The 19,324-nt window shown below is 44.8% G+C and overlaps 1 protein-coding gene across 1 annotated transcript in view; it reads right to left on the reverse strand.

The window, feature by feature from the left end:
* The window catches only part of Sirt2 (sirtuin 2), a 41,938-nt gene continuing 22,614 nt past the window's right edge, over positions 1-19,324 (reverse strand). Inside the window, exons 9-16 of the mRNA XM_045134201.1 lie at positions 12,251-12,380; positions 4,344-4,403; positions 3,812-3,867; positions 3,614-3,690; positions 3,481-3,532; positions 996-1,066; positions 812-878; positions 1-730 (exon numbers count right to left, since the gene is read on the reverse strand). Of these exons, the coding sequence (XP_044990136.1) occupies positions 581-730; positions 812-878; positions 996-1,066; positions 3,481-3,532; positions 3,614-3,690; positions 3,812-3,867; positions 4,344-4,403; positions 12,251-12,380 (663 nt within the window). The 3' untranslated portion in view covers positions 1-580. The remainder of the gene's footprint in view (positions 731-811; positions 879-995; positions 1,067-3,480; positions 3,533-3,613; positions 3,691-3,811; positions 3,868-4,343; positions 4,404-12,250; positions 12,381-19,324) is intronic.

The raw sequence follows: 19,324 nt of genomic DNA on the forward strand, positions 1-19,324 counted from the left end.
TTGGTTTGACTTGTTTCTTTAATTTGTCTCCAATAATCAAGGTCTCCTGCCCATCCTCCCACGGGCAGTGGGTCCTGAGGTAAGGTGGCACAGCACCCACTTAGGAGTTGGAGGCAGAGTCACGGAAGGCTTCAGGCTCAGAGGCCCCCTCTCCATGGGTCTCACACTCTGGGTATGAGTTATATTTGGAGGTCTAACCCCCTCATTCAGGATAGGCTAATTTGGATTATTTAGCCACAGGACTCCTGGGATCAGTAGACCAAATGGAGGCTCTCCGCTGTGTTCTGGGACAGTTAGAAGTTTAGGGACACTCCTGGCTCCCTAGGAGCAGTTAGAGGTTAGGAGAGGTTACTCCTTAGGTAGTTAAGAGACTGGACTGTTAAGAGATGGCTGCTTAGGCTTCAGCCTGTGAGCTATGTTATAGATTTGCTGGGATAGAATGGGGGGACACTAGTTTTGGGAGAATGGTTAAAATATTGAAACATGTACTGAGCCCTCCATGGGAACTGCATGTTAGGACCAGTGCTGGTGGGGTTCTGCTGTCCCAGAGGAGCTGAATGTTCAGTCTGGGAGGTAGTGGTCACTGGGGCTTCTCTCCATCTGTGCTCTTGGCGGCCTCCTTCGGTGGGGATTTGCTGGGGGAAGTGCTAGTGGTGGGGTTGCTGGCCTGTGACCCCGACTGGGCATCTATGCTGGCATGCTCCCTCCGGACAAGTTCCTCCAACTCTTTCTGCAGTGGGACAAAGTTCACAGAAGTCAGAAGTCAGTGTACATACCCATGGGTCTGGGGTGGCCCAGCCCAGGTCCTCACCTTCCATCCAAGGAGGTCAGCAAGGGCCAGGCAGCCCTGGTCACAGTCACCTAGGTAAGCCACATCCCTGCAGTGTAAGAACAAGAGTCAGAGGGCTGGGTGAAGTCCCTACCAGCCTTTTGTCCTCTCTTACCTCAATCCTGGCCCTCCCAGGTCCTTTCCCCACCTTAGGCTCAAGCCTTACCTGTATGCTTTCTTGGAATCAAAGTCCATGCCACCTCCTAGGCCCATCATCATTCCCAGGAAAGGATCTGTCTGTGGAGGAAGGGGCAGCTAAGAGTCCAGACCCTGAAGCCAAGTTTTTGTTTGTTAGCTGTTGCTTTTGAGATGGGGTCTCTTGTGGTCCAGGCTAACCAGAACTCAACTCACTATGTAGCTGAGGATGACCTTGAAACCGTTATTATTTTCCTTTCCTTTTCTTTTTGGACCTGGAACTCCTTTTTGTTTTGTTTTTTCAAGGTAGGGTCTCACTCTAGCCCAGGCTGGCCTGGAATTCACTATGTAGTTTCAAGGTGGCCTCAAACTCATGGTGATCCTCCTGCCTCTGCCTCCCAAGTGCTGGGATTAAAGGCGTGCGCCACCATGCCCAGCTGAACTCTTGATCTTCCTACTTCCACCACCTAAGTACTAGGATTATAGGCTTGTAGCACCATGCTTACTGAGGCCTGGGTTTGCATCTTAGCTAACGGCTATGGCTGTGTCTGTACTGAACACAGTCTTTATGCCTTAAACTATACAGAATAAAGGATGGGGCTAAAGATCAGCAGTAGTATGCTCACGGTTCTGGGTTAAATTCCCAGCAAAACACACACAGGCAGTGAAGCATATAAAGGTGTAGTGTGATGCATCCCTGTAATCCTAGCACTTGGGAAGTAAAGGCAAGAGGATGGAGAGTTGGAGATCAGGGCTGGGGACATGGTTAAAAGTGATTGCTTTCTGGAAAAGCCAGCTAGCCCAGGTTCAATTCCTCAGTAAAGCTAGATACGCAACATGGCACATGTGTCTGGAATACATTTGCAGTGTCAAAGAGACCCTGAAGTGTCCATGCTCTATCTCTTGCTAACTCTCAAATAAATAAATAAAAGTTATTAAAAATTAAAAAGAGAGCTGGGGAATCAACCTGGGCTATATAATGATTATCTGTCTCAATAAAAGGGGGGAGGCTGGAGAGATGGCTTAGCAGTTAAGGTGTTTGCCTATGAAGCCAAAGGACCTAGGTTCAATTCCCCAGGACCCACATATGCTAGATGCACAAGGGACACATGAGTCTGGAGTTTGTTTGCAGTGGATGGAGATCCTGGCATGCCCAATCTCTCTCTATCTATCTCTCTTCTATCTCTCTCTGCTTGCAAATAAATAAAAATTCCAGGGCTGGAGAGATGGCTCAGTGGTTAAGGTGCTTGCCTGCAAAGTCTAACAACCTGGGTTCAATTCCCCAGTACCCACATAAAGCCAGATGCACAGTGGTGCATACATCTGGAGTTTGTTTGTAGCAGCTGGAGGCCCTTGTATGCTTATTCTGTTTGTCTCTCTTCTTTCTGCTTGCAAATAAATTAAAAAAAAATTTTAATTGAGCTGGGTGTGACGGGATATTGCCTTTAATCCCAGCACTTGGAAGGTAGAGGTAGGAGGGTCGCTATGAGTTTGAGGCCAGCCGGAGACCACATAGTGAATTCCAGGTCAGCCTAGGCTAAAGTGAGACCCTACCTCAAAAAAAAAAAAAAAAAAAAAGGAAAGAAACAAACAAACAAACAAACAAAATATAGCTGTGCATGATGGTACATGCTGGTAATTCCAGTACTTGTAAAGTGGAGGTGGAGGCAAAAGGATCCAGGGCATCCTCAGCTACACAGTATTAGGCAATACATGTCATGTAGAGATGACTTAAAGTCTACCAGAGGATATGAATAGGTTATATGCAAGTATTTTCCACTTTATTGTTATTGTTATTATTATTATTTTGTCAAAGGAGAGTTTCATGCTAGCCCAGGCTGACCTAGAATTCACTGTTAGTTCCAAGCTGGCCTTGAACTCACAGTGACCCTCCTGCTTTAGCCTCCTCAGTGCTGGGATTAAAGGTATATGCCACCACGCCTAGGTCATTTTGCCACTTTGTATAAGGGACTTAAACATCTTGGTTTTGGTATCTGAAGGGTCCTGGAACCAGCCTCCATTAGGTATTAAGGGACAACTGTCAATGCTTGGGGAAAACATCTGGCCCACACAATGCCTGTGTCTCCCTTGTGACTATGTTCTAACGTACCTAGCAGGGCAACACCTCTCTCTGGTGTGCATTCTTGACAGCAGGGGTATTCCTCAGAAGGGTGGCCACCCAGGAATCAACTGAGAAAGGACAGGGAAGTCCTAACTGCTTGTGGGCTATTCCTAGGTTCCCTGGCCTGGGCTCCTCAGTTGCAGAAAGCATTATGTTCCTTTTTAGGCTTCTGTAGGCTAGAGTTGGGATTTTGTGTTTTGTTCAAGTGTCCTGAGTGATCCAGAGATCTGAAGTCAGGGTGGCCTAGGACCTGATCCCTTATTGTCGAGCCTGTGCTAGGGTATCTAAAACACTGTTGCTCTCCAATGAGGATGCACTTGAGACCTGAGGAAGGGGTAGGAAGGAGGGGACCCCCAGTGACTGGAGGAGAAGAGAGAGGGAATTGAGAACTCACCTGGCCAGTCTTCTCCTTGTTGATGAGCAGGCGTGGGGTAGACAGGGGTGCCCTGGGAATGGCAGCTGGGGATTAGGATCTGTCCTGTCTCTGCCCGGCCCCAACAGTCCCACCTCCCAGCCTTCCCACCTACTTGCTGATGAGGGAGGCGAATGGCTGCACCTGCAGGGAAGTGCCCATGATGATAAGGAGATCCACCTTCGAGAAGTCCTGTGGGGAGTGGCCAGTGAGGGTCCTGACCAGACTATGTCCCCTCTTCCCCTGTTTTGGCCACCTCTTCCAGGTTAGGGTTCTGCAGCCCATGTGGGCTGAGTATAGAATGTAAACTTACTGACTGCATGCAGGAGAAGAAGCGGGCCGGAAGGTTCTCACCAAAAAACACGATGTCTGAGGCAGAGACAGACAGATGGATACAGACACAGAGGAGACAAGTGACATAGGTGACAGAAACAGAATACACAAGAGTTGAGGTAGGCCAGTGGTGGTGCACACCTTTAATCCCAGCACTTGGGAGGCAGGAGCAGGAGGATCACAGTGGGTTTAAGGCCACCCTAAGACTACACGGTGAGTTCCAGGTCAGCCTAGGCTACAGTGAGACCCTACCTTAACAAACCAAAATAAGAAAAAAAAAAAAAGATAATAATAAGAGTTGAGGTAGATCTTAGGCCTGAGGAGGAGGAGCTGGGTGCAGTGGGGACCAGCAGGGTGGGGGGAAAATGACACACAAAAAGCCCTACTTTCTTCAATATGACTGGGGCATTGGCCAGGTGCAGAGGTGGAGTATGCCTTTTGGGAGGGGGAACTGATGGAAGGAAGTCCCAGCCCCAAACCCCTTAAACCAGCTCCCAGCTCCCAAGACTCACCAGGTTTCACCACGCTCTGACACTTCTCACACTTGGGAGTCACCTCTGAGAAGATCTTCTCTGGGTATGGGAGAGGGAAGGAGAGAGGGATGTGAGAAGCCCAGAGGTTGGAGCAATCACCTCCTGCCCTTCGCCCACTGTCAACATAAACATATCTGAGGTAGGTAGTGGTACCACATGCCTGCAATAATACTACATTTAGGAGGCTGAAGTAACAAACTGTGAGTTCCAGGCCAGCTTTGGCTACATTGTAAGAAACTGTCTCAAAAAAATAAGATCTAGGAATATAGCTCAATGGTAGAGCCCTTGCCCAGAATTCATCAGTAAGGGGCTAGAGACACGGCTCACTGTTAGAGCACTTGCTTAGCATGCACAAATCCATGGGTTCCATCTCCAACACTGCAAACAAAGTACACCCACTATTGGGGGATCTCTTGGAATATACTCAATGCTGATCAAAGATCCCCTGCCCTTTTTTGAGGCAGGGTCTCTCTCTAGCCCTGGCTGATCTGGAATTTACTATGTAGTATTAGGCTGGTCTTGAACTCACAGTGATCCTCCTACCTCAGCCTCAACAAGTCCTGGGATTAAAGGCATGAGCCACCATGCCTGGCAAAATTCTAGACATTTCTATTTTATTTAAAATTTTTATTTATTTTATTTGAGAGAAGGGAGAGATTGGGCATGCCAGGGCCTTCAGCTGATGCAAATGAACTCCAGATGTATGCATCACCTTGTGCATCTGGCTTATGTGGGTCCTGGGTAGTCAAACCTGGGTCCTTTGGCTTTGTAGGCCATCACTTTTACCATTAAGCCATCTTTCCAGTCCTAATTTAATTTTATTTTATTTTTTCCTTTTTTTCAAGGTAGAGTCTCACTCTAGCCCAGGCTGACCTGGAATTTACTATGTAGTCTTGGAATTCACTATGTAGTCTCAGGGTGGCCTTTAACTCATGGTGATCCTCCTAAATCTGCCTCCCAAGTGCTGTGATTAAAGGCACATGCCATCACAGCTGGCTTCATTTTGTTTTTTACTTATTTATTTGAGAGAGTGAGAGGGAAAGAGGTAGAAAGAGGGAGAAGAGATGGGCGCGGCCAGGGCCTCCAGCCACTGCGAATGAACTCCAGATGCATGCGCCCCTTATGGCTTATGTGGGTTCTCTCTCCAGCCTCTATTTTATGTTTTAACAATATTCTATTTATTTCTTTGATAGAGAAAGGAAGAGAGAGGAGGAGGCAGATAGAGAAAGAAAGAAAGAAAGAAAGAAAGAAAGAAAGAAAGAAAGAAAGAAAGAAAGAAAGAAAGAAAGAAAGAAAGAAAGAAGGCAGGCAGGCAGGCAGGCAGGCAGGCAAGCAAGCAAGGGAGTGCCAGGGCTTCCAGCCACTGCAAACAAACTCCAGATATAGCTGCCATCTTGTGCATCTGGCATATATGTGTACTGGGGAATTGAACCTGGGTCCTTTGACTTTGCAGGCTAGTGCCTTAACCACTAAGCCATCTCTCCAGTCCTATTTTTTAAATACATTTAATTTATTTGAGAGGGAGAGAGAAAGAGAAAGCTATATAGAGAATGAGCACACGAGGGCTTTTAACCACTGCAAAGGAACTCCAGATGCATAGGCTACCTTGTACATCTGGCTTATGTGGATACTGGGGAATTAAACCTGGGTCCTTTTAGGCTTCACAGGTAAGTGCCTTAACCTCTAAGAGATATTTCCAGCCCAAAGATGTTCCTTCCTCGAAAGCTTCCCATCTCTACATATTGGTGGGGGGCGGGGGGGGAGGGTTCCTAGCACCATTGTCTATAGCCATGTGTGAACAGGTAATAAAGGAGCAAGGGGATGGGTGTGGTGGCGCACTACTTTACTACTTTAATCCCAGCACTCGGGAGGCAGAGGTAGGAGAATCTCCAAGAGTTCAAAGCCAACCTGAGATGACACAGTGAATTCCAGGTCAGCCTGGGCTAGAGTGAGAGACCCTACCTCGAAAAAAAAAAAAAAAAAAAGGAGCAAGGGGGCTGGAGAGATGGCTTAGTGGCTAAGATGCTTGCCTACAATGCCTTACAACCTTGGTTTGGTTCAATTCCCCAGCACCCACATAAAGCAGAGGTACAATGTGGTTCATGCATCTAGAGTTTCTTTGCAGTGCCTGGTGCATCATATTTTTTGGGGGGATATTTTTTATATATATTTTTAGAGGGAGAGAGAGATAGTGAGAATGGGCATACCAGGGCCTCTAACCATTGCAAGCGAACACCAGATGTATGCACCACCAAGTGCATCTGGCTTACATGGGACCTGGAGAATCAAACCTGGATCCTTAGGCTATGCAGGCATGTGCCTTAACTACTAAACCATCTCTCCACCCTTGGCTTTTTGAGGTAGGGTTTTGCTTTAGCCCAGGCTGGCCTGAAATTCTCTATGTAGTCTCAGGGTGGCCTCTAACTCGTTGTGATCCTCCTACCTCTGCTTCCCAAGCACTGGGATTAAAGGTGTGTGCCACCACACCTGGCTAAGAAATACAGTTAAAAAAAAAAAAAAAAAAAGAAGAAGAAGCAAGGGGCTGGAGGGATGGCTTAGCGGTTAAGGCATTTGTCTGCAAAGCCAATGAACCCAGGTTCAATTCCCAGGACCCACGTCAGCCAGATGCACAAGGGGGCGCACGTGTCTGGAGTTCATTCTCAGTAGCTGGAGGCCCTGGTGTGCCCATTTTCTCTCCCTCTTTCTATGTCAAATAAATAAATAAATAAAAATAAAATATTAAAAAAGAACAAGCACATGAACAGACACCTGGCCTTTATAGGCACCCCCAGGGTGCTCTAGGGAATGAAGAGTCTAGTTCTTCCACTGGGTTGGGTTTTGCTGCTATTGCATTCTCTCCCCCAACCCCCCATACATCCCCCCCCCAACTGCTAGGGGCAGAGCACCCAGGAGAAACAATCAGCTAGTCCTCATATCATGACAGCAACAGTGCTGTCTTATCTCCTTTGGGTCAGGGAAGAATACTGAGATAGGGACAATCCTCAGGCCCAGCTGCTTCCTACCCTTGGGCTCTGTGACAAACACATTCCTTACTGTTTATGGATCAAGAAGCCTGAAAGCATGTCTGTCACTTGCAGCCCATTAATTAGAATTCATTCCATCAACTATTCTTCAATTACACAGTGCATTTTTCCTGGTGACCACTGAGGGTAATTCTGCATAGATAACACTATTTTATAAGTGGTATATGTGATTTTGTGATGAAACATAATGAGGGTGATATCCATTGTATGTCATTCCCAGCTGCACACACTTGGGCTATTTGGGGATCCTCAGCCCAGGGGCGGCTGTCTGGCACAGCAGGAGGATTGCTGCAAATGCCACAGCTGTTCTGACCTCAAGTGGACACCAGAAGCTTTGTGAAATCAACATAAAGAATGTCAGAAATGGCTTTCCATGGTGAAATAGCGTCTTTGCCATCAGCACAATGGCTACCAGCAACAGGCCCACCCTGGAGCTCAGGATGTGAGGACTACCGACTGTTTCTCCTGAGTGCTCGGCCCTTCCGGGGAAGAGGGCAGTGCAACAACAGCAAGTCCTGTCAGCTGTGCTCTGAGTTCTCATCTCCAGCTAGGCTTTACTCAGCTTCCCATGTCACAGGTTCATTTTGCACTATCCAGTATGACAGTCTGAGCCACATGGGACTTACACAGTTTTTAAATTTTATTATTTATTTATTTATTTATTTTTGGTTTTTTGATTTTTTGAGGTAGGGTCTCACTCTAGCCCAGGCTGACCTGGAATTCACTATGTAGTCTCAGGGTGGCCTTGAACTCACGCGATCCTCTTACCTCTGCCTCCCAAGTGCTGGGATTAAAGGTGTGTGCCACCACGCCCGGCTATTTATTTTATTTATTTGGGAGAAAGAGAAAGAGGCAGAGGGAGAGGGACAGAATGGGTCGAGTCTCACTCTAGCCCAGGCTGACCTGGAACATACTCTGTCTTCCCAGGCTGGCCCCCCATCAGTCCTGCTTGTGTCTCCCGCGTGCTGGGATTAAAGGTGTGCGCGACCACATCCAGCCTAGTTTCTGTTTTTTTCCAAAGTGTTTTTTTTTAAAATATATATTTATTTTGCAGTAGCTCAGGCTGACCTGGAATTCTCTATGTAGTCTCAGGGTGGCCTCAAACTCACAGCAATCCTCCTACCTCTGCCTCCCAAGTGCTAGAATTAAAGGCATGTACTACCGTGCCCGGCAACATTTCGTTTTATATGAAACAGACTTTCATGCAGCCCAGGATGGCCTTGAATTTGCTATGTAGCTAGGATGATCTTGAGTTTCTGACTGATATGCATGCCTCTGCCTCCTCAGTGCTGGGATTATAGACATATACCACTGAACCTGGCTTGATCTATGTAGTTTGTTTTTTTTTTTTTCTTTTTTAGTTTTTCAAGATAGGGTCTTGCTATAGCCCAGGCTGACCTGGAATTCACTATGTAGTCTCAGGTTGGCCTCAAACTCATAGCAATCCTTCACCTCTGCCTCCTGAGTGCTGGGATTAAAAGTGTGTGCTACCATACCTGATGACTTGTGCAATTTAAATGAATAAAAGTTAAATAAGGTGCTGGAGAGAAGGTTTAGTACTGAAGACACTTGCCTACAAAGCCTAAGGACCCATGTTTGATCTCTCTCCAGATCCCACATAAGCTAGATGCACAAAGGTGAGGCAAGCACAAGGTCGCACATGCACACTAGGTGGTGCAAATGTCTGGCGTTTGATTGCAGTGAGTGAGGCCCTGCAATTCTCTCTCTCTCTAAAAAATAATAATAATAATAATTAAATAAGTTAGCTAGGTATTGTGGGGAACACCAGTAATCCCAACACCTGCGAGATTAAGAATGAGGACAGCAGGTTCTAGGCCAGCATGGCAACATAGTGAAGCTCTATCTCCAAAAGTTAAGCAAACTTGGGATGGGGATATGGCACAGTTGTTAAAGGTGCTTGCTTACAAAGCTTGTCTCCCAGGGTTTAATTCCCTAGTACCCATGTAAAGCCAGATGCACAAAGTGGCATATGTATCTGGGGTTCATTTGCAGTGGTTCTACTGTGCCCTCATTCTCATTCTTTCAAATAAACAGTGTGTTTTAAAACTTTTTTTTTTATTTACTTGAGAGAGAGACAGAGAGAAAGATGCAGACAGAAAGAGAGTATGGGCTCACCAGGGCCTCCTGCCACTGCAAATAAACTCCAGACAAATGCATCATTTTATACATCTGGATTTACGTGGGTACTGGGGAATGGAACCCAGACTGTCAGGCTTTCAAGCTTTGCAAACAAGCACCATTAATTGCTGAACCATCTTTCTACTCCCAAAGTGTATTTAAAAAATTTGGAGATACTTTTTCTTTTCGAGGCAAGCCAGACAGACTGGTCTTTTTTTTTTTTTTTTTTTTTTTTCTTTTCTGAGGTAGGGTTTCACTCTAGCCTAGACTGACCTGGAGTTCACTCTGTATTCTCAGGGTGGTCTTGAACTCACAGCAGTTCTCCTACCTCTGCCTCCCGAGTGCTGGGATTAAAGGCATGTGGCACTATGCCCTGCTTTTTTTTTTTTAATGCAAGGTGTGGGGAGAGAACTGGTGTGCCAGGGCCTCTAGTCACTGCAGTCAAACTCAGTACATGTGCGCCCGTTGTGTGCATGTGTGATCCTATGCACTTGTGTCACTTTTTGCGTCTGGCTTATGTGAGAGCTGGAGAGTCAAACTTGAGTCCTTAGGCTTTGCACACAAGCGCCTTAACCACTAATCCATCTCTCCAGCCCTGGAGACACCTTTAACCCCAGCGCTTGGGAGGCTGAGGTAGGAGGATTTTTGTGAGTTCAAAGCCAGCCTGAGACTACACAGTGAATTCTAAGTCAGCCTGGGCTAGAGTGAGACCCTACCTTGATAAAACAAAAAACAAAGAAAAAATTTGGGGCTGGAGAGATGGCTCAGCAGTTAAGATGCTTGCCTGCAAAGTCTAAAGACCTGAATTTATTCCCCAGCACCCATGTGAAACCAGATGCACAAATTGGCACATGCATCTGGAATCCATTTGCAGTGGCTGGATGCCCTGCTGCACCCATGCTCTCTGACTGGCTCTCTAAAGTTTGAGAAAACTCAAAATTGAGCTTTTCAGTGTAGTGGGCACATGTCAAGTGCTCAGTCACACACATCAAGCGGGGGTTGTATGGGATGGCACAGATATGGATATGTTTTCATCTCAGAAACTTCTGTTGGGTAATGCTGATCTCAGAGTGCAAATACATCTGCCTAGATGGGCTTTTCATGTAAGATAGGATTAACACACCTAAAAGGAAACAGAGCTCAGCTCTTGTGACCTCACAGAACGGGCCATATAACTGTCAAAAACCTGTCTCTGTGTGGTTGGACTTGCTTTCGAGCTCATATGCACAATAGCCTGGTAGAGGTGCTGTGAATCACCACCACCTCATATCTTCGAGGCTGCAGCATCTACTAAATGGAGCCAAAGAGTCAGGTTGGTGGCACATGCATATGATACAGCACTTGAAAAGCAGAGGTATAATATTGCTAGTTTAAGGTCAGTCTGGGCTAACTAGAAAGACTGTCTCAAAACAAATAAACAAAGCTAGGGAGTTAGTTCAGTTGGTAAAGGCTTCCCTTGAAAGCATGAGGCCTGAGTTCAATCCCTAGAGGCCATCTAAAAACGCCAGGTGTGGGCTGGAGAGATGGCCCAGTGGTTAAGGCCCTTGTCTGCAAAACCTAGTGACCAGGGTTAAATTCCCCAGTACCCACGTAAAAGCCAGAGGTACAAAGTAGCGCATGCGCCTGGAGTTCAGTTGCAGCAGCTAGCGGCCCTGGCATACCCATTTTTTTCTCTGTGTCTCTCTTTGCTTGCAAATAAATTTTAAAAAATCTTATTTACTTTTGGGAGGAAGGGTTCGAGATAGGGTCTCACTCTAGCTCAGGCTGACCTAGAATTCACTATGCAGTCTCAGGGTGGCCTCAAACTCACGCAATCCTCCTGCCTCTGCCTCCCCAGTGCTGGGATTAAAGGTGTGCACCACCACAGCTGGTTATATATATGTATATATTTTTTTAAAAGCCAGATGTGCTGGGAATTCTAGGTCAGCCTGAACTAGAGTGAGACCCTACCTCCTTAAAAAAACAACACAAAACAAAACAAGCCAGATGTGATAGCACATACTTGTTTGAGACAGGCAGATCCCTGAGCTAGGTAGCCAGCTAGTCTAGCCTATATTGTGAGTTCCAGGCCAATAGGAGACCCTGTCTGAAAAGAAGTACATGCTGATGCCAGGCTGGAGAGATGGCTTAGTGGCTAAGGTCAGTACCCAAGTAAGCCAGATGCACATAGTGGCACATGCATCTGGAGTTCGTGTGCAGTGGCTGGAGGCCCTGGTGCACTTATGTTCTTTCTCTCAAATAATAAAAATTAAGACTAAGATATTAGGCTGGAGAGATGGCAGGCACTTGCCTGCGAAGCCTAAGGACCCAGGTTCAATTCCCTAGTATCCACAAAAGCCAGATGCATATGGTGGTATATGCGTCTGGAGTTTGTTTGCAGTGGCTGGGGGCCCTGGAGTGCTCGTTTTCTCAATCTCTCTCTCTCAGATAAATAAAAATAAAATTTTTAAAAAGATGTCATCTGAAGAACAGTATTTGACGTTGTCCTCTGACCTCTACACACACACACACACACACACACACACACACACACACACACACACACACACAAACTTACTAATCAATAAACACCTATCTTAAAAAGCCAAAGAGCTGAACAGGACCAAAATGGTGCCCAATTATGTATAGACCTGGCTCTAATGCCAAAGAGTCTGGAGGAGTGTGAGGCATGGCCTTGTGAGTGGTTCCCCCCATAGTCCTTACCTTTCATCCAGCTCAATGTGTACTCTCGGCGGCAGAGTGGGCTGACACAGTGTGATGTGTAGAAGGTGCCATGGGCCTCTACCAGGTCCTCAGGCTCCAGCCCTGCCACTCGCTCCAATGTGTCTATGTTCTAGTGGAGAGAAGGAGCAAAGAGTCAGAAACCAATACTCCCTCATGGGCCAGAAGTCAGGGCTGGGAAAAGTCAGTGCAATTGCAGAGGTAAAAGAGTGGGATGGACAAAAGGAGAAGGGAGGGGGTTGGAGAGATGGCTTAGTGGATAAGTGCTTGCCTGTGAAGCCTAAGGACCCCAGTTTGAGGGTTGATTCCCCAGGACCTACGTTAGCCAGATGCACAAGGTGATGCATGCATCTGGAGTTTGTTTGTAGTGGATGGAGGCCCTGGCACTCCCATTCTCTATTTATCTGTCTCTTTCTCTGCTGCTCTCAAATAAATAAAAATAAAAACAATAAATAAATTTTCAAAAAAGGAGAAGGGAGTGAAATGGTGTATCTAAAGCTGTTCTGCTCAATCCAGTAGGGTTAACAGTCAGGAATGCTTAAAGGCTGGTGTACAAAATCAAATATTTTGGACTGGAGAGATGACTTGGTGGTTTAGGTGCTTGCCTGTGAAGCCTAAGGACCCATGTTCGACTCCCCATATCCCATGTAAGCCAGATGCACAATGTGACACATGTTCAAGGATGCACATGCACACATGATGGTACAGGCATCTGGAATTTGATTACAGTGGTTAAAGGCTCTGGCACACCAATACTCTCTGTCTCTTAAAAAAAAAAATCAACTGGGCATGGTGGCGCACGCCTTTAATGCTAGCACTCAGAAGGCACAGGTAGGAGGATCACCATAAGTTTGAGGCCACCCTGAGACTACATAGAGAATTCCAGATCAGCCTGGGCTAGTGAGAGACCCTATCTCAAAAAAAAAAAAAAAAAAAAAAAGAAAGAAAAGAAAGAAAACCAAGCTATTTTCAAGCTTGCTTGCATAACCTAAGGACCCAAGTTCTATTCCCCAGTGCCCATGTACAGCCAGATGCACAAGATGGCATATGCATCTGGAGTTCTTTTGCAGTTGCTGGAGGCCCCAGTGTACCCATTCTCTCTCAAATAAATAAAACATTTAAAATTGAGCTGGGCATGGTGGTAAATGCCTTTAATCCCAGCACTTGGGAGGCAGAAGTAGGAGGATAGCCATGAGTTCAAAGCCAGCCTGAGACTACATATTGAATTCCAGGTCAGCCTGGGCTAGAGTGAGATTCTACCATCTCATTAGATGCAGAAAAAGCACTTGACAAAATAACATCCCTTCATGATAAAAGTTCTACAGAGACTGGGAATAGAAGGAACATATCTCCATATAATAAAGGTTATTTAAGACAAATCTATAGCCAACATAATACTAAATGGAGAAAAACTTGAAGCTTTTCCACTAAAATCAGGAACAAGACAAAGGTGTCCATTGACCCCACTTTTATTTAATAGTACTGGAAGTCTTAGCCATAGCAATAAGGCAAGAGACACACATAAAAGGGATACAAATTGAAAAGGAAAAGATCAGGTTATCATTATTTGCAGATGACATGATTCTATACATAAAGGACCCTAAAGACTCTACAGCAAACTGTTAGAGCAGATAAACACCTATAGCCATGTAGCAGGATACAAAATAAACACATAGAAATCAGTAGCCTTCCTATATGCTAACAACAAACACACAGAGGATGAAATCAGAGAATCACAATCACAATTGCATCAAAAAAGTACCTTGGAATAAACCTAACCAAAGAATTAAAGGATCTCTACAATTACAACTTATAATACTCAAGATAGAAATTGTAGAAGACACTAGGAAATGGAAAGACATCCTTGTTCTTGGATTGGAAGAATCAATACTGTGAAAATGACAATCTTACCAAAAGCAATCTACCCATTTAATGCAATCCGTATCAAAATTCCAGTGGCATTCTTCACGAAAATAGAAAAAACAACCAAAAAATTCATTTGGAAGCACAAAAAACCTCAAATGTCTAAAACAATTTTGAGCAACAAAAATAAGGCTGATGATATCACCAAACCTGATTTTAACCTATATCACAGAGCCATAGTAACAAAAACAGCACGATATCGCCACAAAAACAGACATGTTGATAAATGGAACAGAAGACCCAAATGTAAGTCCAGGTAGCTACAGCTACCTGATTTTTGACAAAAATGCCAAAAATACTATTTGGAGAATGATGCTCTTCACAAATGATGCTGAGAAAACTGGATATGTATCTGTAGAAGGATGAAAAGAATGGATCAAAGACCTTAATATCAGAACTGAAACTCTAAAACTGCTAGAGGTAAAAGTAGGGGAAACCCTCCAACATATTGATATTGGCAAAGACTTTCTGAATATAACCCCAATTGCTCAGGAAATAAAATAAAATCAGCCGCAGGGACCTCATGAAATTACAAAGCTTTTGTACAGCAAGGACACTGTGAATAGAGTAAAGAGGCAACCTATAGAACAGAAGAAAATCTTTGCCAGCTGTACATTTAACAGAGGATTATATATGCAGAACTCAAAAAAAAAAATCAAACAACCCAATTAAAAAAATTGGCTATGAGATGCACAAGGGGGTGCACACATCTGGAGTTTGTTTGCAGTGGCTAGAAGCCCTGGTGTGCCCACTCTCCTCTCTCTCCCTCTCTCTCTCTGCCTCTTTCTCTGTATGTTGCTCTCTAAATAAATAAATGGGCTATGGAACTAAACCCAGAGTTCTCAAATGAAGAAATACAGATGGCATATAAACATCTAAAAAAAATGTTCTACATCCCTAGCCATCAGGAAAAATGCAGATTAAAACTATGTTGAGATTCCATCTCACTCCTGTCAGATTGGCTACCATCATGAAAACAAATGACCATAAATGCTGGTGAGAATGTGCAAAAGAGGAACTTTTCTACACTGTTGGTGGGAATGCAATCTGGTCTAGCCATTGTGGAAATCAGTGTGGAGGTTCCTGAGACAGGTAAAAATAGATCTACCATACGACCCAGCTATAGCACTCCTAGGCATATCCTAAGGACTCATCTCACTACTTAGAGATACTTGCTTAACTATGTTTATTGCTGCTCTATTCACAAGCCTAAGTTTGAGTCCCCAGGACCCACGCTAGCCAGATGCACAAGGGGACCCATGCATCTGGATTTCGTTTGCAGTTGCTAGAAGCCCTGGTGTGCCCATTCTCTCTTTCTCTTCCTGTCTCTCTCTCTCTCAAATAAATAAATAAAGAGAAAGAAAATGTCACTTTAAAAATAAGAGAAACTGATTGAGAGGGGGAGGGGATATGATACAGAGTTTCAAAGGGGAAAGTGGGGGGAAGGAGGGAATTATCATGGGATAATGTTTGTAATTATGGAGGTTGTCAGTAAAAATAAATAAATTCAGGGGGCTGGAGAGACGGCTTAGTGAGTGGTTAAGGGACTTGCCTGAAAAGCCAAAGGACCTCAGTTCAATTCCCCAGGACCCAACTAAGCCAAATGCACAAGGTGGCACATGCATCAGGAGTTTGTTTGCAGTGGTTGGAAGCCCTGGCATGCCCATTCTCTCTCTCTCTCTCTCAAATAAATAAATAAAAATAAATAAATTTTAAAAATTAAAAATTAACTAGTTAATTAAATAGATATTAGCTGCAGATGTAGCTCAATTAGTACAGTACCTGCATAGCATGCATAAACCCTAGTTCTACATAAAACAGGCATGGTTGCATATGCCTATAAATCTAGCACTCAGGAGGTGGAGAAAGATGATCAGATGTTCTAGGTTATCCTCAGCCAAATAAGTTTGAGGCCAGTCTGGGTTATAGACAAGTTCTAGGTCAGTCTAGGCTTACAGTAAGACCCTGCCTCCAATAAAAACGAATAAATAAGCTGGGCACAGTGGCGCACACCTTTAATCCCAGCATTTGGGAGGCAGAGGTAAAAGGACTGCCATGAATTTGAGGCCCCTCTGTGACTACATAGTGAATTCTAGGTCAGCCTGGAATAGAGCAAAACCTTATTTTGAAAAACCAAATAAATAAATAATAAATTCAATGCCTGAGTTCAAAGGTAGACAATTTAGTGAGACTGTTTCTTAAAATAAGAGTAAACAGAGTTTTGGAGCTAGCACTCAGTGGTAGAGGCCCTGCCTGGAATCCACCAGTGAGGGGCTCTCCTTAGACATACCCCTAGTCCCTCACTGGCATTCTCTAGACAAGAATTCTACCACAAAGCAATGTCCCCAGCCATCATAGCATTGCAAAAAGGAAAATAAAAGAAGAGTAAGTTTCAGGCCTGGTGGGGTGATGCAAGCTTTTAATTCTACCACTTGGGAGGCAGAGGTAGCCTGGGACTATATAGTGAGTTCCAGGTCAGCTTGGGCTACAGTGAGACCCTATTAAAAAAAAAAACCCACAAAAACTCTGCTTTTCAAAGTGTGAAGTTGTTATGTGGTATGGTGGTATTAATATGGAAACATCTTCAAAAGAAGAGGTTGAATAAAAAATTTAAAAAAAACATACAAAATCTCCTGAACAGTGTGAATTCTACATATACAATTTAAAAAATATAAAAAAGCCATTTCTACTATAAGGATCACAGTGGCTTGAATAAACATGACAACTGCCTGAAAGTATAAATAGGCCCTTGTGTTCTGAGCTGAAAATAGCATCACACATAGTGCTGCATCATCATAATTCACTCACTTGGTCAGTGACTAACAACGACTGTGGCGGAAGAAGGGGCCTTAGGATTATGGGGGGAAGTGGGTGTTCCAGACAAAAGGTGTTCACAAGCTGTGTGTGAGGAGAGACAGATGGGGTCAAGGAAACCACAGAGAATAGGCAGGATCTGGATAGGGAAAATGGCAAAGCGGGTAGGGGCAAGAGCAATAATCAGCCAGGGGCGGGGACTGCCTCTCTAGTCACCCCTCCTCATTCTTTTTTTATCCTATCTTGGGGGCTTATCATTGCTCAAGTTTTTCATCATATTTTTACCACCACTACATTAAAATGTTTGGATAGGGCTGGAGAGATGGGTTACTGGTTAAGGCTCTTGCCTGCAAAACCAAAGGATCCAGGTTCAATTCCCTAGTACCCATATAAGCCAGATGCACAAGGCGGCACATGCATTGGAGTTTGGTTGCAATGGCTGGAGGCCCTGGCACACCCATTTTCTCTATCCACCTCGTTCTCTTTCTCCCCGTCTCTCTCAAATAAATTAAAAAAAAAATTTAAATAATGTTTGAATAAAACATCATGAAATATGCAAATGGGATATTTTTTCCGCCCTTAATTTGTGCATTAAATCACCTAAAATCTATGTGTGGAGGTATGGGTCAGTGGTTAAGGCGCTTGACTGTGAAGCCTAGGGACCCAGGTTCGATTCCTCAGTACACATGTAAGCAGGATGCCCAAGGTGTCACATGCATCTGGAGTTTGTTTGCAATGGCTAGAAGCCCTGGTGTACCTAGTCTCTCTCCCTATTTGCCTCTTTCTCTCTCACTCATAAATATATAAATAAATAAAATATGGGGAAAAAAAACAATAATAAGCCAGGCATAGTGATGCACACTTTTAAATCCCAGCACTCAGAAGGCAGAGGCAGGGACTAACGGTTAAGATGGCAGCTTAGGAACCACCCCAAAGCAGCCTAGGGGAGAAAAAGAAAAAAAAAAAAAAACAGCAAAATACTCTCGTCTACTAAAAAGTGAAGTGTATAAGAAATTACCAATGGCAGCAGAGAAGAAAGAGAGATCCAGAGCATCCAGAGCCCACATAGGCAGGCAGAAGCAGCTGCAGCGGCACCAGGTCCCCAGGGCCACAGCTATAAGGCTTGGCTTGAGCCACAGGAAAAGCCTGGTGAGGGGATTTTCCACTCACACTGGAGCTGTTCGCAAACTCAAGAAACATGAAGGGAGGACCACAGCAAACAGCGGAGGGGCAAATCACAAGGTAGAGGACCATGTGGACCACTGGGAGAACTACAGCCACCATCCACAGCCTCCCCTTCCTCACCACTAGCGCAAGCACCAGAGATCAGAGGAAAGGGGAGCTCACAGCACCCAGCACCAGCAACCAGAGCAGCAATCCAATGACCCAGCCAGCTTACTGGAACCCACAGTGCACCAAAGAGGGACCCAAGCAGGAGTGCAGCATAACTGAGAACAAAATCATCCCAAAAGGTAACTGGGATTACACCAGGTCAGTACCCGCCAAATAAGCCTGGTATATAGGCCTGAACCGGAAGTGCTAATTGCACCTTCCATATCAGGATAAATTATATGTTAAATATGATGAATGGTCGGACTTGCTATTCTTAAATAAACTATATTTGGGGCTTGTCATTTGTTGCTTCTTGATTTATAGTGGCTTTGTTTCCTCTTCTGTTGTACATTAGGGAAGGGTCTCATTTGGTCACAAGCTGATTGGAACCCTCAACAGACCAGAAATCTTAACCTCCTAGTTGACAGGATTAAGGGTATGGGGTACCACACACCCTAAGGGACTGTGACTTTGTTAGAGGATCTGGTTTTCATAATACCTACTCTTGCATAAATAGTTTATGACGTTGTTTTTGTGTTTTTTTTTTTAAATCAATTCCAATGATGTTCATATATCTCCATAATCCAGGATCTTTTTTTTTTTAAATCAATTCCAATGATGTTCATATATCTCCATAATCCAGGATCTTTTTTTTAAAAATTTTTTTTTGTTGTTGTTTATTTATTTATTTGAGAGTGACAGAGAGAGAAAGAGTGTGCATGTGAAAGAGAGAGAGAGAGAGAGGGAGAGAACGGGCGTGCCAGGGCTTCCAGCCACTGCAAACGAACTCCAGACGCCTGCGCCCCCTTGTGCATCTGGCTAACGTGGGTCCTGGGAAATTGAGCCTCGAACCGGGGTCCTTACGCTTCCCAGGCAAGCGCTTAACCGCTAAGCCATCTCTCCAGCCCGTCTATGCCGTTTTTTACTGAATGTTGTTGCAGTCCGGCTTGCATTGCTGGTAGAAATCACACAACCAAGAGTAGCTTC

Source organism: Jaculus jaculus, chromosome 14, assembly GCF_020740685.1.
Source record: "Jaculus jaculus isolate mJacJac1 chromosome 14, mJacJac1.mat.Y.cur, whole genome shotgun sequence".
Classification (NCBI taxonomy): Eukaryota; Metazoa; Chordata; class Mammalia; order Rodentia; family Dipodidae; genus Jaculus; species Jaculus jaculus.